At 46.0% G+C, this 24,409-nt stretch overlaps 2 protein-coding genes across 7 annotated transcripts in view; both read left to right on the forward strand.

The window, feature by feature from the left end:
* The window catches only part of PLD5 (phospholipase D family member 5), a 215,323-nt gene that overhangs the window by 43,057 nt on the left and 147,857 nt on the right, over nucleotides 1-24,409 (forward strand). The window contains exon 1 of one of the 6 annotated variants that reach the window (XM_045184586.2): nucleotides 6,364-6,464. The exons of the other annotated variants lie outside the window; for them this stretch is intronic. Within the exon in view, the coding sequence (XP_045040521.1) occupies nucleotides 6,462-6,464 (3 nt within the window). The 5' untranslated portion in view covers nucleotides 6,364-6,461. Of the gene's footprint in view, nucleotides 1-6,363; nucleotides 6,465-24,409 lie in introns of those variants that run through there. 6 annotated transcript variants of the gene reach the window in all.
* On the forward strand, nucleotides 16,396-16,940 carry LOC112318923 (ubiquitin-conjugating enzyme E2 N-like). Its single transcript, XM_053913034.1, is given in 2 exon segments — nucleotides 16,396-16,714; nucleotides 16,717-16,940. Coding segments are annotated over 2 exon segments (543 nt in total).

Below are 24,409 nucleotides of genomic sequence, written 5' to 3' on the forward strand. Positions count from 1 at the left end.
CTTTGGACTGGAATTCCAAATGAGCAAACTTCCCTGCGGATTTGTCCTCTAGAACATTCTGCAGTGATGGAGATGTTCTATATGTCTGTTTTCGGATCCTGTAGCCACAAGCTCCGTGGAACTACTCAGCACTGGGAACAGGGCTGGTGTGACCAAGGAACTGTGTTTTAAATTTGTTTGAACTTCAATCTAAACGTCAATTTAAATAGCCACCTGCTGAGCCTTATCCCCCAGTCTGTGCAAAGTTCTCATCTGCACAGAAACCCGACTGGGAGCTACCGAATTGACCAAACCGAGATACCACACCTCTGATTTGTGGAATAAGGAGAGGAGGGAGCAAACCCACCCCGGTATCGGCAGGGGGTTTTAATACAGCTACATATGTGGAGCTGATAAATCAAGCTGACACACTGTTAAAGTGTTCCTTCCTCCCACCTGCAAGGCCAAGTTCAAATGTAGAATTTCTGGACTCTTAGGGCTTCTGCCCTGGAGTATGGTGCTTGGGGAGAGCTGGTCCTTTGTCCCCACCCCAACTCCATCCTGCGGCCCAAATGGCCTGGACAGAGTGGAACTCTAGGACCCCAAGGGCCGCCTTTGGGACACTTCTGCTGTTCCTATGACATGTACCGCCTTTTCCTCCCTCTTGGCTGTAGCTGCATTTGACTTCGAGACACTGCGCACAGCTTTGTAGAAGCGTCATATAAAATGAGTTCCTGTATCGATCTGGCCGGGACCCTGAGCCTCATCTGGCTGAGGCCTTTTGGGGCCCCGCCTACTCACCGCCTAGAAATTGAGGGATAATTGCTTTTGTAAATGGGCTTGTGCTGCATTCCTCAGAGGCAAATTAGAACTGAACCTGGCTGCTGCTTTTAAAGAGTGATTAAGAGCCGAGGCAAGGAATGGGTACAGGTGTGACTTTGGCCAAAGGTTAGCAAGGGAGAGTTCACTTCATTACACGGCTTACTCGCCATCACAAAATTGTCTGGGGCAACCCTTTATGCCAAAAGAATCGGGGAGTGGGAGATAAATTGAAGATTGCTTTTAATCCACATGCAAATCAGTCCATTGAGTTCCTTGTGATTAAAACATCAGGTGTCTGAATGCTTCGGATGGGTAAGTGGATTATCATCTAAATACGTCTTCCAGATGATTTATTACAAAACCTGCTATTAAGGCAGATACAAGGTGAAAAGATTAGTTGCAGGAAATGCGCGCAGTTATGTATGTGTAGCACTGGAGCAGTTTCCGTTGGAGGGCAGCTTCCAAAGCTTATTTTAAACAACGAACGGATCACGTTTTCTTGTTAGGGGCACGTCCGCCAGTGCTTTTAACTGGTGATGGGAGTCCTCGTTCCCACTCTGAAGGCGGTAGAGCTCCACCCTGATTGTGCTGCAGCTCCCCCTTGTGGGGAAAAGGAAGAACAGGAACACGCTCGTAATAGCGAAGAAATAGGTGGTCCAGCAGAGAACCGGAAAGGGTAAACGAGGGTGGTCTGCCAAGATTCGGGGCTACCAGTCAGCTGTCCCTGTAGTTCACGACGGTCTGGAACAGGTTGCATGTCTTCTGCAAGACGGTTTAGACCCCGCAAAGGACTCTCTTCTGTGATTGCTGGTACCCCTCCCCAGAGCACTCACATTTCATTTCTCCTGAGTTTTCTCCCTGCCGTACCCACTTTTCACGACTAGAAACTATCTTGGATGATTTCCTGTCTCACAAAAGCTACCATGATGGGAATTAATGTAAATATTTTACTGTTGAAATACACATTCCCTTGTGTAACTGTTTTCGTAATATAAATATTTGGTGATCTTGGGGTGGTTTTAGGATGTGATGGTTTCTTTTTCTCAGTATCTTGACCTAATTTCTTCCGTGCCAACATCAATTTCCGTCTACAGAAACAGAGACTTTTGAAATATTATTAGGAATCGAAAGGCATCGCTACATGCTTTGTGATTCTTAGACTGAGTGACTTTGCTTGAGATTAAATTTGAAAGCACCATCTGGCCCGTGCAGCTATTTCTAAGGGGTTCTGTAACCACTGGTCCATGCTGAGCTCTCTGAGCCTCTCTCTGAAGGGGCTGCCACCGTGGGGCCGTTCAAGGGTGGGTGGGTGAGGCCACCCTCAACCAGTAAGAGCAAAGCATCCCAGCAATATGGAAGGTGGGGGTTAACGCTGGAGCTGGGAGAAGCAGGGAGAGGGGCACAGTTCCCAGCAGGATGCTCTGTTCTTTTGAAGGGGTGGGTGGGCGTCATTCTGCCCCCGCGGGATTTTAGGAGTCTGTAGTCTTCATCTCCTCTGGATTCTTGCCCACAGGGGGGCCCTGGGTGGTGGCGGAAGGGCTGGGGGTCACAGTGGCCACACGGAGCTTCCAGTCTCGATTGGCTAGTTTTTGGGAATGCCACATAAGCTTTTCATTAATGCAGGGCCAACATTTTAAAATACTGAGTAGGGCGGAAAAAGGAAGGGATTGAGAAAAAAAGAAAAAACTCATAGACACAAAGAACAGTATGGGGATTCCCAGAGGGAAAGGGGGTGGGGGGAGGTGGGGGAGGGTACAGGGGGATAAATAGTGACAGAAGAAGATTTGGCTTTGATGGTGAACCCACAATATAATATACAGATGACGTATGATAGAGCTGTACACTGTGATTTTATTAACCCATGTCACCCCAATACATTCAAAACAAATTTAAAAAATAAAAAGTAAAATACTAAGTCGATTAATAATCAGCACGCTTTGGAAGGAGGAAATACTGTGCTGTTGGCCTTCTCAGATGCGTTTTAAATTATCTTTGAAAGTGGGGCAGAGCAAACCTCCACCGGGCCTTTGCGGAGGATCTGAGATTCTTCAGTGTGGGGCCCCCGCACGCCAGCTATTAGGGGGTGTGGGGGGGATGGGTCCTGGGTGATTCAAGAGGAAAGGACCAGCTTTTTGGATGCCCACATTTCTAATGAAAATATACAATCTACTGTTTCACAGAAAATTTCCCTTTTTTCTGCTGCTCACTTTCCCCAGGTTTTTAGCTCTCTTGCTGGTGGGGCTGGGGCTGGGTGTCAGTGATTCAGTGTGCGCTGACCAAATTGGGCTGAGAAGCCTCACAATTGTGATGAACACAAGCGTCCAAACGACCCTTAACATCAGTAGCATCCGATTCAGTCAATAGACAGATGACCATTCAGAAATCCTTCTTCGGACTCCCTGTGGGTTACGCCCGACGGTAACTTATTTGAGAATGAGTCTGTTTTTCTTGGGGAAAAATAAGGCCAAAACCCTGCACGGGCATTGCTTGTTGCAGAAAAAGCACTGAGCTGAGACCTACTAGGTCTGTGTGCAGGGTCGCGGGTCCCCCAGCCTCTGGGCCCTTGGGGAGGACTGGACCAGCGGCCCAGAGAGTCAGCGCTGCAGGAGGAGGCGGGGCTCCCCTGTGGGAGCACAGAGATTTGGGGGAACTGCGAAGTCTTCTTTGTCACTAAAGCAGAGGTACTGGCAGGGGCCTGGGCGGGGGGGGGGGGAGGGGAAACTGGAAGAGGCCCGTCCATGAAGGACCTTAACTTCCATGATGAGTAGTCTTTTTCAAAAAAAATTTTTGTTGATTGATTTGAGAGAGAGAGAGGAAGAAGGAAGAGAGAGGGGGAGGGAGAGAGAGACATGGATATTATTTTGTCATTCCACTTATTTATGCATTCATTGGTTGATTCTTGCATGTGCCCTGACCCAGGATTGAACCTGTAACTTTGGCATGTCGGGATGACGCTCTAACTAACCGAGCTGCCCAGTCAGGGCCCCATGGTGGGTAGTCTTAACTTTCCATCTTGTAGTCAGCAGGATGCCATTTATAAATTTTACACAGAAATAACATATTTACGCTTTGGTTAGACGGTAAGAGATACCTAAACGTCAAAAAGAAAACAAAAACGGTAGCTTCCTGAGGGTGTCCGATGACAGGATGTGACGAAATGTGAAATGGTTGCGGGCAGTCGCAGAGCAGAGAAACTGCTGTGGGGTGTAGCCATCGGGGGCGTCTGCTTGATGGACAAACAAAGGACATTGCACCTTGAAGAGCAAGCAGAAGGGAAGGGAGGTGCTTCATCGAGCCCAGGGCAGGGGGGGGGGGTGTCTCCATGGCTTACAAAGACAAAGGCTGCTGAAAAGTGGGGGGCAAGGCTCTTTTCTTGGTCACCCCACCGTCCATGTCTCCACCTCATTCCATTTGAGTCCAAGTGTGGGGGACAGCTGAAGCAGGGTGGCCAAGTGTCCGAGAGATGGGGTCATCAACTGAGACCCCAGACCAGGCAGTGTTGGCTCTTCCTGGCCTGAGGACCAATGTCCAACCTTCCAGAGTTGCTGGAAGTCCTGAAAAGGTTTATATGAACTCAGTCAGTATCCAGAACCTACTGTGTGCACGTGCCAAGCTACGTCTTGGCCACTAAAGTGGGCTCTGTTATCTCACCTGGGCAGCTGATTTGCCTATCAGCTCTGCTTCTCTGCCCCAGAAGACTGCAGCCCACTGCAGCCTACGGGGAGGAACACGTGAGTAGTTTTCTGGGTCTCTGTTGAGTCACAGCTACTGCTCGATGCCACAGGCCTGAAACATGCCGTGGACTCCTCTTAGAAACCAGACGTCTTGGCCGTAAGTGTAACCGCACCCCCAGCTCGAACTGCTCCTGTTGTTTCTCACAAGACCAGGAACCAAAGTTGAAACCTTGGATATGCCACTTGGGAGTAACACTTGTGAAACCCCACTCACGGGGAACCCCGGGAACCCTTCACCGCTCCCCCCCGTACCAGCCTGCCCCAAGCCCTGGGCCAGGGAGACAGGTCTGCGCCCGATCTCTCATCGCCTCTCCAGTCCATTCTCAAATCAAAGCCCTTCCTTCTCTCAAAGGCCAGTGCTGCGACATTGGCTTCTATGCACATCGGGCAGAGAACCCTCGTTCGGCAGCCTGAGCACGAAGTTCGACCGTTGAGTTGCATTTGCTCTGGAACAAATATTTCCCTTCGCTGGAGGTTATTCCTGCCCTTTCTGGGCCTCATCATTTTGGGAGACATGAACCTTCCCTTGTTGATAAGAGAAGAAGCAGTGATGGAAAAAATGCATCCGAAGCCTGGAATGCAGCAGTGAAAGGAATTCTACTAGTTGGTGGGGCTCTGGCCCCATTTCCAGCCACTGTGGAAAATAATCAGTTGAGCCAATCCCCGTCCTACAGGGGAGCGGATGCTGTGCTGGGCATGGAGAAGTGGCCAGAATACACGTGGCGACCATCCTACTGGAATTTTCAATAAGTGGAGAAGCGAAGGCAGGAGAACAGTTGGCGACTAATAGATGTTTCGCTTTTGTATACTCTCATTTTACTTTGCTTTTTATTGTTATTTTTTAATCCTTCCCTGAGGATATGTTTATTGATTTGTGGGGGAGGGGAGAGAAAGGAACATCAGTTTGTTGCCTCCTGTATGTGCCCCAACCAGGGATCAAACCCACAGCCTCGGTATGTGCCCTGACGGGGATTGAGCCTGCAACCTTCTAGTGTTCGGGATGCTGCTGCAACCTACTGAGCCACCCGGCCAGGACTGTGCACTATTATTTCAAAGAGTCCCGGCCTGAGCTTCGCTTGAGGTCCCCCCTTTGCCATGTGTAAGTTGTGTGGGCAAATCCTCTGAGATAAAAGTTTTAAGCAATAAAATGTTGACAAAGCATAGGGAAAACAGAGTATGACAGTTTGGTACAGTTTAATTAACTGTTTGATACAACCCAGCTGGATTCGAAGAGTCCTAGAAGGTGGGGTTGCCACACTTGAACTTCATTTGTTCTTCAAGCTCAGGCCGTGCTCCATTGGCTCCTTGGATGAGCAGAGAACTTTCCTTGCCTGATGCTGGAAGTTGACTCCACATGATTCAAATACAGGTCTGATGCTTGTTTCCCAGAGCACTTTGCGGACTCCTACCAATCACGGAGCTGCTGAAACCTGGAGTTTTCCGCAGCTTTCCCCTCTTCCTTCCACTCCTTCTAGAAAGGATTCTCTTTTTGGTGGGAATAGCAGCCAAGTCTGGCCAGGTTGGAGGTCGGCTCAGTGCCTGCATCCCCTGGGTCAGCTGGAGCCCTGGCCATAATTTCATTCCACGAGCAGCAAAACCCAACTCAGTCGAAAAGGAAAAGAGAGAGAAAGGTAACTGAAAGCAGCAGCCCTCGGTGTTTATTAAAATGCTTAATGAGGGGCCCACCTTTTGAAGAACACGTTCCCCGGGGCAATTCTGAAATGCAAGCTGCAGCCTTCGTGCTCCGCTTGGCTGATTGCCAAGGCATCCAGGCCAGCCACTGAGGGACGGAAATACAACCGGTGGCGATCCCTTTGCACCACGCAAAGCCGCCTCTGCCGCCAAAGGCTCCAGTGGCTTTGGAAACAGCAGACCAGCGACAGCTCCACGCTGCCCAGCTCCACAGGGAGGGAAAGTCTCACCGCAATGGTAAGAACCTCTGACTTTCCTCAGACCGACTCTGTTACCAGAGACAGAATACTTAGCAGGTGCTGATGACGATGGCTGTTACTGGCATGAAACTGACAGTCACCTGAGCTCTGGGGCACTGTCAGCTTTGCACTAGAAGGGCAGGAACACCCTTGCGACCAGCACACTGATTTTGGAAAAACGATTCCTTTCATGTCAGGGGTAATGCTGCCTCGTAATTGATAGGGACCGTCTGCTGGGCTCTGCCAGGGAAGGGACTGTTCCACGGTGACCCCAGACGTGAACCCTGATGAGTGCTGTCTCTGAAGTACATGCTTTCGTCTGGATGTCATTCTCGGGAGACTGCTCCAGAGAAGTGACTGCCTGCTTTCTTGGTATTTGCGTGTGTGGGTTTAAGCCTGCTCGTACTGAAGCCGCTTTCTATTCTGACGGGTGAATTGTCACCGTCTGTGAGCTCCACTGCTGGTTGGAGGCATTAAATGTTACTACAGCAAACTTGTAAGTGGTTTTGTTTCCATTTATTCAGGCAGGGATGACAAGAGCCCACGCCGTACCGGAAAGTGTTGTGTGACTTTGTTGGGGGGAAGTTTGATGGATGCAGGGGGCCAAGCAAACATTTCCCGGGTCAGATAGGCCTCTGTGGAGACAGGAGGTTCGACCTGGCCTTGGCAATGACTGTGGGCTTAGTTCACAGTCTCTGCTCCCTGTGTGACTTCTCTTCATCACTCAGGATAAAGGGAGGTGGCGGTGACCTGGTCTAACAGTGAAGTCCCTACATGTTTTCTGTAAGGAATTCGGGATGAAGGACATTGGTAATAATATTACATAACATTTAGGAGAGAATAAAACCTATTACTGTATAGAGAGAATGCCTGAAATACACTTATTTGACTGCACAGCTGATGTGTGGGAAATGATTATTCCGTTCATAATCCAGATGAATGAAGGGAGCGCTGGGGGTGGGGGGAGGGATGGGAATTTATAGAAGTCAGTCTGCCTTTCCAGCGCCTCAGAAAAGGGGGCAGGAGAACCGGATTTATGAGACCATTTCAGTTCGCTTCCCACCCTCATCACCCACCCTAGGTCATGAGTCATAAGCGAACAGACCCCGGGAATAAAGCTGCAAAGATGAGGGCCAGATTTTTCTCTCCCCGAAATCTGGTACCATTTGCCATGCCTTCCACTGTAGAAGCCCCTTTGACCTGTGCAGAAGTCACATGAGAGGCCCTTACTTCTCCTGAACAAGCAGGATGGGTGAAAATCAACCCATCCGTGCTAAGGATTACATGGGGGCTCCTTAGTGCTTGGAAACGTTTTGCCTGGTTTCTTGAGGCGTGATCATTCTTTTCTTGAGTAGCCTGAGAACATTCCTTGGAGAATTAAAAAGCACGGGGCTGAAGTGCAGATAGAGTCCCCTGCCAGCACACTCCAGCGTGGGCACGACAGAAGCACAGTGACAGCCTCGGACAGGAGTGGGGAGACGGCAAGGAGCCGGTCAGGGGCTGGCAACGCTTAAATGCAACCGCACAGCCTGCTGTGAAAGTGCAGATTTCCAAAGGGGCCAGCTCTCCTTCTGAGTTCGGGGCAGGGGCCCTGGGAGCTGAGAGGGTGACTAAAAAGGGGGGGACGTGTGACTGCAAGCTGCTTGCGTCCCCGCCATCCTCTGGTTATTTTGATTAATTACTATTTAGAGAGTGGGCGGGGGTGGGGTTGGGGCGGGGGCTGGGGGGGAATGACCCAATTGTACAGAAGCTTTGGTTTGCATGAGTTCTTCTAAGTACAAACACTGAAATGATGACACTTCTGTAGGGAAGACATCCTGACCAGCCCGCTTTCCTTTAGGTGAGAACTCCGTCCAGAAAGCAGTGGATTCACAAGCCAGTCTGGTTGTAAGGGGAGGGAGTCTATAGATTAGACTTTCGTTGAGTCCCTTCCCTGACACGGAGGAAACCGGTGTGTTTCCCACGGCGCGGATGTGCTCGGTCTGCTCACCCCGGAGGAAAGACGCTCACTGTGCTTGCAACCCTCTCCCCGACCTCATTCGAGTGCGGAGCCCGTCAGCACTTGCTGGGTGTCCTACCAAATAGCCGGTGTGACGTGGGCTCTAGCTTCTGATGGCTTTTTGGGTCTTAATTACAAATTTTAAAGGCATGCAAATAATGAAATCCGTAGTACATTATTGCAAACAACTCTATTCCAAAGCAAAAGAAATGTCTCGATGTTTTCAGATAATATTTTAGAAATATGTGGGACATATGTGCTCTATACCAAGTGTTTTTAGCACGTTCGTCGTCTTCGTCTTTCCTTTTAGACAGATGATGTCATTAGTATCATCATCACCATCACCACCCGGTTGCACTGAGGTGCAGCTCAATCAGAGAAGCTAAGTACTTTCCTAAGGACACACAGCTAGAAGGAGGTGGTGCCAGGGTGGGAACAGATGCAGGACCCTAACGTCTTAAACTCCCTCGTCACACAACCTTCTTAGAGTGAAGGGAAGCCGGCCAAACCTGCAATGATGCAGCCTCCAAAACTCCCAGTTTTCGATGTGTCTCTTTCTTCCCCGCATCCAGCCTGCTTGCTCCCAAGGTCTGTTCTTCCTTCTTGACGTCGCCCGTTCTGGGGTCCTGGCATTTGCGTACTGTGGTCCTGTGATGTATAATAGGACGTATGCGTTTGGTCTTCACCCTGTTCCTGGCACAGAGCTCCTAAAACCCTTGGAATTTCCTAAGTGATAAGAGCAGGAGAAGTGTCTTTTGTTTTGTTAGTGAGGTGACTTTTGGACCGCACCTAAGGATGGGGACTGAGTGCCAAGAGAACCATCTGTATGATTAGAAGATGGGAACATTCGGTCCCACCCCCTGACCTCTGGGGAGGGGAGAGGGGCTGGAGGTTGGACCAGTCCCAATCACCAATGGGCAATGACCTAATCAATCGTGCCTGTGTAATGAGGCCTCCATGGGAAACCCAAGATGGGGTTAGAGAGCTTTGGGGTTGGGGACCACATGGAGATGTGGGAACAATGGTGCCCCTGGAGAGGGCACAGAAGCTCCTAGCCCCTTCCCCCCTGTCTCACCCTCTGCATCTCTTCCTCCTGGCTGCTCCTGAGCTAACACCCTTTCACAATAAATTGGTCCTCTAGTAAGGGACCTGTTTCTCGGAGTTCTGCGAGCCGTTCTGGCAAATTAATTGAACTCAGGGAGGGCGGCAACCTCTGATTTATAGCCAGTTGGTCAGGGGTACTGGTGACAACCTGGGCTTGTGGCTGGCATCTGAAGTTCCTGTGTGGGGCAGTCTTGTAGGCTGAACCTCAGCCTGTGCAATCTGGTGCCCTCTCTGGGTAGACAGTGTCAGAACTGAGTTGAATTCTTGACACCCAGCTGGCGTCAGAGAGCTACTTGGTGTTGTGTGTATGTGTGTGTGTTGGGGGAGGCCCCCTTCCCCACTCCGACCTCCAATTAGGAAATTGGAACCTAATTTATATGCCAGCACCATAATTCACACCTTATGTTCCCACTCTGGCCAACTCCCCTTTCTTAGGTTCTGGAACGAGAGTGAAATCTCTGTTACCCACCTGTTATCGTGGAATTTTTAGACAGTATTTGTTCTAATTTGTTCTAATTACTCTTTTTATCTGCAAAGTGGGAATAATGTTCTTGCCTCCATTGGGTCATTGTGATAATCACATTAATGTTTGTCTACAGTAGGATGTTTGATGAAGCTGGAGACCGTGGCAGACAGGGGAATAGGAAAGAAGCTTTTGAAATTGTCCAGGTACGAGATGGTAAGGATTTAAATGAGGACAGTGGGGGGAACATGGGAAAGAAATAAAAGGAGGAGACGATGGGAATGGAAAGTTCATCCGCAATGGCCACTGATCAGATGTGAAACGTGCAAAAGAAAAAGGAAGATGCTGGCGCCTGAAGCAAGTAGCTCCAGAAAAGTGGATACGGGTCCCCAACTGCAATTCCTACATTACCTGGCGGGGTGCCTCAGAACGTGGCAGGGCGTGTGTGTCGCAAAATGAGTAAAAAAATGGCATACATCAAGGAAAAAAAGCCTGACAGTCGGAATGTATAACGGATGACTTCTATAGCTTGTTATCCAAACTCCAGTAAGGTATTTAGAAGTGAAGTGGCAACGCGGTGTGTCTGGGAAGGATGTAGAGGCTTAAGGTAGGAAGTGGCTTTTTGATTGTGTCCCTGAGAAGGTGGAGGTTATACGCACCTACAGACATTTGTCCACGGGTTTTAGAAGTTTGAAGGTGACGTGTGGAGGACAAATGGTTATGGCTGGAAATTACTAATAGCTGCAGGGCAGTTTGCTTAATAATTGATCACCTGTAGCCACGTGGATAAGACGAATGGGAAGACGTGGAGGACAGTAAGTGGATAGGAAACCTCCTCTTCTCAAAAATAAAACCACATGGAACAAAGGGGTGAGTAATTATATTAATTAGGGTGGATAAAATACTAATTGTCAAGAAAGGGGATATTGTGGTGACAATTTTAGGGAATGGAATGTGTTGGTGTCTTTGAGTTTCTCCTTGAATATCATGTCAAGAGCATTAGAAATTATAAATAGCTCATATCAACAACATAACATAGGAGAATAGTCTCTCTCATTCATTTTTCTGTGGTCTCCTGTGAAGGAACTGCACTTGATAAGCTAAAGGAAGCACGAAGCTGAAAATAAGCAAATATGGACTTGGTTTAAATTTTCATCCCATTGGCCAGCCTCGTTGGTACAGGTGATTCATGACGGATGCTGGACCAGTCCCATTTGGTGAGAAGACCCCAAGCAAGTATAAATGGGATGATGGATAGAAGGCATCCTTTGACGTTGTTGCTGATTAAGCATAACGTTGATTGTAAAATCAATGTGTTAGATGGAAGACCTAGACTAAAAAACTAATCAGTTGGATAACCTTGAAATTAAATAGGTTCAAGATAGATGGAGTCTCCGGAGAGATGCTCAGGGGATTGGAGAGAAACGGTCCAGTTCAGGTTGTTAGCTTTCACTGCAACTTTAAATGCCCTCCCGCTAACGTGGACATGGGAATAACATCAAAATCCTCCTAAGGTTCTTCTGCTTGAGCTTATAATAGTCCAAGTTCACTCTCCCCTGTCTTTCATTTTCCTGCTTCAACACTTCATATTCATTGGCGTTCCCAGGTACCTACTAGTGTTTGTCTCTGTCCATCAACTGTTCCCATGTTGCTTTTTGCATTTAACAATCCAGTCTGTGGACACTCTGCCCAGACATCCTTGGCCGTGGGCATCTGTTTATTGGCTTTATGAGGGGCCCACACTCCCCAAAGCACACCACCCCCAGTAGCCCTATCCTGTGACCCTGCTCTAGAAGGGCAAGTGTATCTATTTGAAGAACTTTGGAGTTGGGATTTTGAAATTTGCTGTGGATTTCAAGCTTTTGCTACAAAAGAACTTGGATGAATGTCCTCATTTAATTATTGTGTTTACTTTAGTTTCAATAGTGAAATTAAAATATAGTAAAACACGTATAGAAATGTTTTAAGAAATGGATAAAATCTCTGATAAAGAGAAAGGGGGAATCATGCCTATAAAATCTCACTTTTATACTAGCCGTTATCGATCTGAATTTATGTTTCTTCTAACACTTTGGAGAAGTATTTATTCAGGTCCGTTGCTCATTTTTCAGTTGGATTGTTTGTTTTTTGGGTGTCAAGTTATGTAACTTCTTTATACATTTTGGATATTAACCCCTTATCAGATGTATCACTGGCAAATATAGTCTCCCATTCAGTGGGTTGTCTTTACATTTTGTCAATAGTTTCCCTTGCTGTGCAAATCCTTTTTAGTTTGATGTGGTCCTATTTGTTTACTTCTTCTTTTGTTTTGTTGCCTGAGGAGATATGTCAGAAAAAATATTGACTATGAGAAATGCCTAAGATTTTACTGCCTATGTTTTCTTCTAGGATTTTTATGGTTTCAAGTCTAACATTTAAATCTTTCATCCATTTCGCGGTTGTTCTCAGGTGTGGTGTAAGAAGTGGTCTAGTTTCGTTTTCTGCACGTATCAGTTCCCTTTCCCAGCACCACTCACTGAACAGACTCTCTTTAGGCCATCGTATGCACGTGCCTCCCTGTCAAATATTAGTTGACCATAACGGGGTTATTTCTGGGCTCTCCATTCCATTCCATTGATCTATACATCTGTTTTTAGGCCAGTACCATGCTGTTTCGATTACTGTGGCTGTGTAGTGTACTTTGATTTCAGGTAGTGTGATTCTTGTAACTTTGTCCTTCTTTCTTGAAATTGCTGTTGCTGTTTGGGGTATTTTGTGGTTTCATATAAATTTTTGGAATATTTGTTCTAGTTCTCTGAAATACACCATTGGTATCTTCATAGGAATTGCATTGAATCTGGAGATTGCTTTAGGTAGTATTGACATATTAACAATGCTAATCCTTCCTTTCCTTGAACGTGGTATATGCTTCCATTTATTTGTGTCTCCTTCAGTGTCTTTCTTCAGTAGCTTATGATCTTCCCACATGAAGGTCTTTTACTTCTCTAGTTAAATTTTTTCCTAGGCATTTTATTTTTACTATGTTTTATTATTACTTTTTAATCCTCTCCTGAGAATATGTTTATTGATTTTAGGGAGAGAGAAAGGCGGGGAGAGAGGGGGAGAGAGAGAAGGAGAGAGAGAGAAACATTGATATGAGAGAGAAACATCCACCAGCTGTCTCCCATACACACCCCGACTGGGAGCCTGTTGGTGTACAAGATGGGGCTCTAACCACGGAGCAACACAGCCAGGCATTTTATTTCTTAAATATAATTGTAAATGGGATTGTTTTTCTTACTGTCCCTTTCTGATAACTCATTATTGGTGTATAAAAAGACATTGATTTTTTGATATGATTCTCTTTACTAAATATAGGCCCCCTTGGAGCAAGGACATTATGTCCAGAGGCCTGGGTCAGTGCCTTGCAGATAGTGGGTGTTTGATAGATATTTGTTGAGTGAATAAGTGAAACAACAAATACAAAACAATACACTCAGTATATTAAAGGGACAATGTAAGGTGCAGAATATGGGTGTAGATTGCCCTATTTGCATGAAAGGGGGCAACACAAACACGAATATACCCCTATGTTAGGTTGAAATATAAATTCTGGGGCATTCCAAGCCTGGTAAGAGTGGTTGCTTCTCAGACAGAGAATTCTCTCAAGAGTGCATGTACCATCTTCTTCCCCCCCCCAAAACAACTAAAAAAGTTAAAGACAATATCTTATGTAAAAACCCTGTGTATTTTATGGAAGAATTAGAACTCCAAGGAACTCCAAGGTACTATTGCTGGATTCCTATGGAATATGGGCTCTCAGTGGCTTTTGTGTATTTTCGAAAGCTTCTGTTTATTACAGGGAACAAGAATTGACATTTTGGGGTCATTTTACTCCTTGCCATCTGTCACAAAAACTTTGACATGGGGATGGTACGGGCACGATGTCAAGTTGGCAGCATGTAGAGTGTGATTTTTTTTTAATCCGAGCAATTCGAAGTCCGTATCTCAGTCTCATTTTCCTTGGCCACATTTTTCTGTAAACTCTGTCTTTTTTTTTCTTAACCCCTGTGGCTTTTCCCCTATGGTTTTTCCATTTGGGTTTTCTGTGCCACAAATCTAATTGGGAAAAAGTGGACGAAAATGCCCAGAAGCGTGGCCTCCATCAGCCCCGCCCCTCCTTTGCTGAGGCTCTCGGGTGAGGTCCAGCCCTGGGGCCCAGCCTCACACACTCAGCAGCCTGCTGTGCTTGTGCCGGGTGAGTTGTCCTAGGATTCTTTGCTCCTCTGTGGTTGTACTTAAACCCTTATGTCTGGTTGATAGAGTTTCAGAGACAGGTTGGTGGTCTGAAGCTTTAGCTTTGGATGGCAGATTTGTAAAGACTTACCTTCTGCTTATGAGCACAGGCACGGGCCACACAGAGACGGGGTGAAGGCCCCGCCTGTATTATCCTGTGACTTCCCGAGGAATCCCCTATTTCGGCAGCTTCCACTGGGACCCTGTCTTATAAGAAGCTAATTTGCTCCTTGAATTTTCCAATAGGAATCAGTGACTGACTTCTAACAGTCATCCTTGGTAATGGCAGTGTGTCCCATTAATGTTACTCTATTTCCTCCCTCCTATCCTTCCCTGGAGTCTCTGCAGTCTTTGGACTTGTATATACAGGGTGGGACTAAAGTAGATTCACAGCTGCAAGTATATGCAACACTGAGTTTATTTTTGTATTATCATTTATTTATTCTTGCATTATTTTTCAAAAGAACAACTGTAAACTTACTTTTGCCCTGCCCTGGATAGTAGATGGACTGAGAAAACATTTTTAATCCCAAACAATAACATGAGATGATGTAACCATCCCAGTTTTTTACCCACAGTAGGTGGCTGCTCAGTAAATGTTTATTGGTCGCGATGCCATAGTAATTACAGCATGGACTTTCGCTGCCTTCACCATCCCGTGAATCCCCATTTTCCACTTCCATCTACTCCCTTCACATCGTTGGTGAGCTGGGACCCCTTCACATCGTTGGTGAGCTGGGATCATTAACTCATGGCAAGCAGAGCAGGTGCTTTCTCAGATCTGCTTGTGGGGTTCCTCTGGCCACTTCTTAATTCCCTAGAAAAGGTCATCCAAGGGGATCTCTTTCCTCCTTCCAAAGAGACCATGGCTGCCCTGACTGGTGTGGATCAGTGGGTTGGGCATCATCCTGCAAAGTGAAAGGTCTCCAGTTCGATCCCCGTCAGGGCACATACCTGGGCTGCAGGCCAGGTCCCCAGTTAGGGGTGTGTGAGAGGCAGCTGATTGGTGTTTCTCTCACCCATTGATGTTTAGCTCCCTCTCTTTCTCCCTCCCTTCCCCTCTCTCTAAAATTAATAAATAAAGCTTTAAAAAAAGAAATCATGACCACACAAACCTTTAACAAACGTGTGTTCTTCAAAGTCTGTGGGATGACCCAGACTTGTTTTATGGAGCAACTCTCAAGCCCGCATTTCTTTAGTGATGCGTTGAATTACTCAGGGCTTGGGCATGAGGCTTGTAGTCAGCTTGTGGGAACATGGAGGAGGCAGGGCCAGAGGACGTGCTCAGTCCAGAGATACCACCTGCCCAGGAACGAGGAACGAGCACAGAGGCCCAACTTCAGAGACTATCAAGCAAGCAAGTGGGGGGGGGGGGGGCGCGATGCCATTTTCAAAGTTCACCCAGAACCAACAATGGTCAGAGCGCCGTGGTGGGCACCCAGCACCAGACTCCGACAAGAAGGTCAGACGTGACTGCAACCACCAGGCTTTGGGGCCTGGGTTATTAAGGATAGGGACCCCATCATAGCAAGGGACAGAGAATTGACACGGAGAAACCGGCCAGCCAGCAGGAGTGGGAAGCGAGTGGGGGTATATGTCGAGCACATGGATGACTTGCAGTCATTTCTGGGGGTGATGGACTAGACGTTTGTGTCTCCTCTAAATAGGCCTATTAAAGGCCTGATCCCCAATGTGCTCGTGAAGCACGTTGCTGGGTTTGGAGGTGGGACGTTTTGGAGGTACTTAGGTCTAGGCAAACTTGTGAGGGTAGGCCCCCAGGATGAGGTTAGTGTCCTGTAAGAAGAGACCAGAGCCCTTTCTCTCTCTTTGCCATGGGAGGACACAGGACAAATGGCTGGCCACCTGCAAGCCAGGAAGAGAGCCCTCACTAGGAATCAAATTAGCCATCACCTTGATGTTGGACTTCCAGCCCCCAGAATTATGAGAAAATACATTTTATTTTATGAGCAAATCCTCATGGCTATTTAAAGATGCAGAAGTAGTGATTAATCTTGAACATGAAAAAGAAACAGGTGAGCTGAGCAGAGCCGGGGACTGGACCGGAGGCTGGACTTGGGATCTGACAAGATGGCCAGGCTGCACCACGGGACTACCAAGGAAACCCCACGTTTGCTGGCAGAACCAGTTCCCCGCGTTAAAGCAGAACCAGGTGAGAGCAATGCCCGTTATTTTCGTGTGGTCGTCGCTGGCCCCCAGGATTCCCTCTTTGAGGGAGAGGCTTTTAAACTTGAACTGTTTCTTCCAGAAGAATACCCAAGGGCAGCACCTACAGTGCATTTCGTGACCAAAATGGATCATCCTAATGTAGACAAGGTGGGAAGAATATGTTTAGGTATTTTGAAAGATAACCGGTCCCTGGCGCTGCAGGTCCGCACAGTTCTGCTATCGGGCCTGGTTTGTGAAGTGTCCCCGGTGCAGACGGTCCATTAGCCCACAACGCGGCAGAACAGGGGGAGACCAATGAAGCCCGAGCCGTGGAAACAGCTGGAGCACGGGCGAGACTCTGTGCTATGAATAATATTTACATCGATCTGATCATCGGGTGTGTATCCCTTCTCCCGTTCTGCCAAGACTTCTTCCTTTTCTGTTTGTATTCAATGGACACAGTCTAGAAACATTACAGAATCAAAACCCGACATCTTCAGTCCTTTGGTGATTAAATGCACATCAGCAAATCTAAAAAAAAAAAAAGAAAAGAAAAGAAACAGTGATGTAGATATCACTGAGATAAAAAGTAAAAGTGGTGATCAGTCAGAAAAACAGCAAACATATGTTATACCACTTCTCTGGGTTATTCCTGACATCTGGAGCTATGTTGGTAAATACTGGAAGAATATTCCTATTCTTGTTTACAGAACCCACAGTTAAACTTTGGCTGCTGATTTGTTTTTCCGAGGGTTAAGTCTTTCCAGAAAGTGTGTTCTCGCTCCTGAGTTAAATGCAAACATCTTCCGCCGAACTGAAGTTAAACTCCTTTTGGCTGACGTCAAAGTTGGATCCGCCTCAGAGGAAATTCTATTTGGCTTTGAGGGTTATTTGAACTTTTTCAAGATCAAGTTTCCCTTTTCGTGTTCATATCCTTTGTGACATCTTGTTTCTCATTGGATGACTTTCTCTCGGCCATTCACCTCTGACCTGTAGCGTGTTGTTCACAGCCCTGGCACCACGCCAAGGCGTGAAGGGGCTGTGAAATGTCATCTGGCCTGGCAGGACCACATCCGTCTTCAGAGGAGGCTGGCTGCCTGTGCCGGAGACAGATCGGCGAGAACCTTGGCCCGGATGCCTCAAAGTCCATCACCAAGGAGGAGTGTGGCTACTGCCCCAGCTCCAGTGACAGTTGTGTCATTTCTGACATACTTCAACATCTCTCCACCTCTTTTACTCACTTACATGTTTATCATCATACCTTCTTCTCTGATCCTTTCCTCGATCTCTTCTTCTACCGTTAGGCCCTGGCTGGGTAGCTCAGTTGTTTAGAGCATCGTCCCAATACGCCAAAGTTGTGGGTTCGATCCCGGGTCAGGGTACATACAAGAACCAACCAATGAATGCATAGATGAGTAGAACAACAAATCGATGTTTCTCTCTCTCGATTTCTCTTTCTCCCTCTCTCTCTCTCAAAGAAATTAATTCATTAAATAAAATTAGTATATTTTAAAAATGTGTACAACGGAAAGTTTGTCCCACAAATTTATTTCCCAGTGTAGAGCTGCAATGTGAGGTTATAAAGTACTGGGCGAAGAGAGGACAGAGGGCTTGGGTCATGGGAGCAGCTGCTGAGGTTCAGTGTGACATCCAGTGAGCAAATGACCTACAGCGGAAGAGCCGCACTAACAGAGACTACATGGTATACTTCCGGATTTTAAGGATAACCTGGTATTTTGCACAGATTGGAGACTTGTCCCATCAGCCATTTGAAGGATTGACAAGCCCCCCCGCCATCCCTTTTTCTAACCACGCTTCGCTTCTAACTGTACCTACTGAAGTAGTGCTTGTTTGAGAATAAATATTGGAAGAGTGGTCGGTCTGGTTTTCTAGCCAGAGAGTAATCACATCCTCACGCAGAACAAAACTGCAAGACTGCAGTTCATGTGGCAGCCAAGGTAGCTGACGAAATAGGAAGCGATTTTGGCTTTTGTTTCTGTTGCCCACCAGATCTCATTTAATTTTAAATGCTCACTGCATCAGTCAAAATAGGTGTTTCTTAGAGAAGGTTTGGCTGGTGCCTCCTCTTCCCCAAAGCCTGTTGGAATTTGGTGTGTCTGCTTAACATGGAGACAAGAAGAAGAAAAGTATTTGGAAGTTTCTGAAATTTTGCTAGGACAAAACATGCACCGTATTAGCTCTAGAGAAGTTCCTTCTCTAGAATGAAGAGGGATTCGGCTGTTTCTTTCTGATCCCAGTTCTTTTCCTCCCTGGTCCCTCCTCCTTTGCAGCTCAGACTTTGGACATTTAGACGAGAGAAAAACTATGAAGACCATCAAGGAAGATCTGTTAATCAGATTTGTTCCTTAAAATAGGGGGAAAGAATGGGGGGAAAACCAACTGTTTTTAAAGATTTTATTAATTTATTTATTTATTGAGAGAGAGGGGAAGGGAGGAAGAAAGAGAGAAACACCGATATGAGAGAGAAAAAGGAATCACTTGCCTCTTGCACACGTCCCAACCTGGGACCGGTCTGCAACCCAGGCATGTGCCCTGACTGGGAATCAACCCGGCGATCTTTCACTTTGTGAGATGATGCTCAACCCACTGAGCCACATCAGTCAGGGGAAAACCATCTGTTTTTTTAAAGTGCACATCTGCTCCTGGTGTGGAGGGGTGTTAGGGTCTGCTTCCTGGGGCTCTCATATGTCTAGGGTTCCAGCAGGCAAGGGGAAACCGTTTGTCAGCTCGCTATCTCCAGATGGTCTAAGAATAAATGTGAGAAAAAGGAAAACAATTCGTTTTCCATAGGGGGTAGCAGGGTTCCTGCTCTGTCACATTTCCAGGAGCATAAGACCTGCTGGATTCCAAGTTATGAAGAATAACTAGAAAGCCTTTTGCGTCCCCATCTGCCATCGCTGTGCTTTCACTTTTCTTGAAGTTACGTGATATGAAGTCGTTATTTAAAACCGTGGCAGAATGAACCTTTTCAAGATCTCTGTTCTTGTTGATACACGTGATATGTGATAGTGGGAATAGTGTGGAGGTCAGGAAGAAAGGGACCCAGGTGGCAGTATTGCTTGGTAATGTCAATAATTGTGTCATTAGTAATTGTGTTATCAGTATTATCAATATTACAATATCCCCTGGAGTTAAACCCTAGAAACTTTCTATAGTATCCTTGAGACTTTTGATCCCCAAAACGAATGACTTTATGTGCTAGACAAAAACAATTCTAGTTTATAATTATGTATTATGAGACAGCTGACGGGTTGATTCCCATTTCATAGATGGAGAAACTGAGGACCAAATAGTCCAAATGACTTGTCGGAGGTCTCCTGGTGTCTCAGTAAAAAAGTGATGCCGTGGACAATTAATCATTCAGATATTTTGCCCTGTTATCCTGTCCTCCCAGGTTTAGGGCCTCCCTCCCTTCCAGCCCACCCCCACTTTAGTTACCTACCCGTCTCACCTTCCAGCTCAGCGCAGGGCTCTCCCTGTCGGGAACACCTTTTTTATCTTCCATCTTTCTGCTGCACTGGCATTTGCTGTCTGCCATGCACAGCACTCCTTATTTCTCTGCTTCCTCAGTTTTGATTGGTGCTTGATGCAAAATTTAGCCTTTCACAAGTATTCTTGGTTTCTAATTGCTGTGAACTATGTTTTATCCACCTGCCTGGGTTGTCCCAAGTTGTGGGCAGAAACTTCAGATTTACCTCTCTGTTCTCACGGTGCTGAGTAAAGGAAGGCAGAAACTGGGGTGATGTGTAATGTTTAGATTTTCTGTAGCCAACATCGTACCCCACGATGGGGTTCGCAGTCCTGTTCCACATATGCCAGGTGTCCAGGGTCTACGGTCGCGTGTCATTGCAAAAACATTTACGGGAGTGCGAGGTAAGGGGCAAATTCAACTCTGTTTTTCCTAAATAAACCCCAATGTTGCCTAATGAAGTACTGCCGTTGCATTTAAAGGCATCACATATGTATGTGTATATATGTACACACACACATACACACACATGTATACATGTATATCTAGGGAGTGTATTGCCAATACCGGAAAACTTACCTCATAATCATTTTCGGTGCTCATTCACTTTTCATAAAAGTATTTTTTAAATTATCTAGTCGTGAGCTGCATTTTCTCTGTCGTATCCCAGGCGAGGAACCTACCTGGCGTGGTGTGCGAGGCAGCTTTCTGACAAACGGAATGCACCAGCAAACACTTCTGGCCATGAACTTGGCAGTCTGCTCTGCAGCAGGTGTTCTCTTTCTGTGTCTGCACTTTCCCTGCTGTCCTCTCTCCTCGTGGTGAATAGTAGGGAGCAGAACATATGTATTGAGTGCTTTCCATTTATCTGGGCCAAGACCGGTGCTTTGCTTGAAAACCAAGTTTCTTTAGCAAAATGGGGCAGACCTTCCCATAAGAGTTCTTAGGAAGCAGACTGCAAATGAGGACTTTCCAGAACCAGCCTAAATTAGAATATGGTGTGAGAATTGAGGGATGGCGAGTCTTTTCCGTCGTATTGCTGTCCTTCTCTTCAGTTGAATTTGACTGTGCTTTTAAAGGCAGGATGGGACATCGCTGAATCCAAACTGTTATAACACACACTGAAGAAAATATTTGCATTTCATAAGGGTTCCTTATTTCATTAGATTTATCTTATTTTCTTTAAAGCTGAGCTTCTTTAATACATTCAAAACATGCTTAGATTTAGAGAAAGCAACATCATCAACAAAATTATATACAAATGACCTTTGAGGAAACTTGCAATTGAGTGACACTAAATCCTCCAGACCGTTGCCTTCTAGAAGTTTCCATGGAAGTTTCCTGAAGTCCACCCAGCTTGTGCTTCTGTACTATGCAGGGGACTCCACGGGTGTTCCCATTTCCTCACTGCCTGACCTATGACCTCTGACACCCCAAGCTCAGGTGTGACATGTGATTTGCTTTGGCAAATCGAACCTCAGTGGTGTGTATCTCAAACCACTTTTCAGTAGAAACATTCACCGTGATTGCAAAGTTTAGATTGGCATCCTGTGGTCCTGTGTTTTTTGATGTGATTTGGTCTATCCAGACAGGAGCTGCTCTTTCAACCTTAATTTCCAAAAAAGAAGATGCTGTCACAGACCCCAACCTGCCCTTCAGCCTGGAACACAAATTACTCATCTGTGTATTTATTTCGTAAAGCTTTAGAAGATGCCTAGGCACTAGGGATACAGTGAGGAGCAAAAAAATAAGGTCCTTCTTCACATTCAGCTTAAAATTAAATAATAAAAACCATTTTAATACTAAAGGAAGTGTGAATAAAGCCTAGAATGTGAAAGTGACATGTATTTTTTTAATGATGAAATACTAGAATCCCAAGGACATTTACGGTTCCGATAGCCTAAGTCAACAAGCCACAGAGATACACACACAGCGTTATGACCATTTAGGTAGGAAATGCAGGAAGCATTGACTCAGAGGTGTCAGTCAGCCCGAGATGAGGGCGGGGTAAGGAACAGACCAGGAAAGCAGCAGAAGAAAGACAGGGGAGTTGGAGGCATCCCTGTGTATATGTCCTTCCAATGCTGAAATAGTTATATCCACACAGGAGAAGGGACTATAAAAAGCATTAAAGTTTCCATTCACTTGCATCATAAGAAAGGAGCACAGAAGTTAACTCTGGGGGGTATTATTAAGATATGCCAGTTTGTCATTTGTTTGTTTACTTGATTTATGATGACTTTTGCCAACAATAGTTTATTATTATTTTTTGATGTAATTATATTCACCTATTGTTTTCCTATTTCTTCTGTATTTTGAATAAGTCTTAGAGAAGTTGTTTCTACTCCCCCATTGTAAAGGGATTCATATATATTTTCTTCTAATTCTTCTTTGGTTTAGGGTATTTACATCAAAATCTTTAATCTGTTTGGAATTTATCCTGGTGTATCCAGTAAGAAAAGGAACCAATTTTTAAATTTTTCTATACAGCTCTCCTGTTTTTCCAGTACAACTATATATAAAGTCTTTCCTTGTCCCCAAACTGATCTGAGATGCAGCCTTTATTGCTTTCAAAATTTGCATTTGTAATTTAGTTGTATTTTCTAATGCTTATTAATTCAAAAATCATTCACATACTCGACTTATATGTTTATGATTCCACATGAGCCCTTTCCTCTGGGAAAAGAGGAGGAAGATATGGCTATAATTCTTAACCTGGAATTCTTCCGTAGGAGTAAAGGTCACAGTCAAATTGCCCTTTAGATTTAATAATCTCAACAGGTGACCTTTCCTTCTCAAATCTCTCCTCTCTTGCCACAGCCTTCAAACAAGTGAAATTTTAATCCTTTTACATTTCCCAAGTCATATTCTCTTGTTAATCTTAACCTGCTTTTCCTCAATTTCTCACGTTTAAACAACATACACCTGCAATTTTTGCCTCCTAATTATTTCTCCAAACCTTCCTATTCTTTCCATTCTATTTCCAGTGTTGTGTGTAGTTTCCACCTTATTAAGCACATAGCATTTGGACAATGTTAACAGCTTTGTACATGGCCCTCCTGCTTGTCCCTCTCACATGCGCCTTCCTCCCAGCTGCCGAAGGGATCTGTTTCCGACAGCCACCTGACCCGCTCTTCCTCATTTCATACCTGTTATCTGCAGGCCAGAGTCCCGTTTCCTTGACAAGTCCTTTCAGGCCTCCCTGCTCCCTCTCCTTTCTCATTCCCTGCCCTCTGTCTCATGTAATTAGGCTTCAGCAATCCCACACCGCTTGCAGATTGTCAGATGCTCCAGATGCTTCAGATGGTTTCCAACCTCCCTCCTTGGCTCAGGCCAGTCCTCGCCTGGAATACTCGCCTTTTCCTGCATCTCCATTCTAAGCCATCACTTCTTCCACACGGCCTTCCCCTCCCTGTCCCAGGTCCAGCCGTGTCCCCAGGCTCTCACACTGCACTATTATACTGGTGCCTTTATCCTTTATTTTACTGTAAGCCTTTGGGTGGGAACTAAAGCTTCGTGAATGGTAACATTGGCCTTCAATGCACAATGGTGAAAACGTTCGTTGTTCTTGGCACACATGTCTGTAATAACATTTAGTGTATTGTGTAGTGTGCATAGTTGCTTATGTTTGTTCCTCTATAGATGAAGAACATCTTGAGAGAGGAAATCCTATCTTACTTGTCTGTATATTCCTAAGCTGAGGAGAGAGTCCATTACAGGGAATAGGAACCCAAGAAATACGTGTTTGGGGATGAAAGAAATAGGGAGATTGTAATGGCAAAAGGCCTGTAAAACATGATTTGGGAGAAGTAGCTGAAATAACTGAGTGTCCACTTCCGAAAAAAGAGCATTTCCGAGACAGGGAGGACAGGGGTGGGCACAGAGAGAGGCTATGGGGTTCCCAAGAGTGGAATTGGGGTCAGAGCAGGGAAGCAGACGTAGAAACACGTCTCAGCTTCATGTACAGTAAGTGGGAGGCTCTCGGCAGTGGGGGGGGGGGGGGCTCATGAGCCTTCTATCCCTGGGGCTTTCATCAAAGACTGGGCCAAAACCCCAGTGAGAAATCACTACACACCCACCCGAATGGCTAAAATAACAAATAGCAGCAGTACAAAATGCTGGCGAGAATGCAGGGAAAGTGGATCACTCCTGCATTGCTGGCGGGAGTGGTGGGAATGTAAGACGGTACACCTCGGGAAAACAGTTTGACAGTTTCTCACAACACGGAACGTGTTTTTACCATAGGACCAGCAATTTCACACTTGGGCATTTACCCCAGAAAAAAAATGAAGACTGGTGTTTATACAGAAACTTGTAGGTAAGGATTTATGGCATCTTTATTTGGAATCAGCCCCAAATAGGTGAATGGTTAAACAAATTATGGTACATCTATACTATTTGTATTAATCAAGGTCTTCCAGAGGAACAGAATCAATACGAGAGATT

Source organism: Desmodus rotundus, chromosome 10 (genome assembly GCF_022682495.2).
Source record: "Desmodus rotundus isolate HL8 chromosome 10, HLdesRot8A.1, whole genome shotgun sequence".
In the NCBI taxonomy this organism is placed as follows: domain Eukaryota; kingdom Metazoa; phylum Chordata; class Mammalia; order Chiroptera; family Phyllostomidae; genus Desmodus; species Desmodus rotundus.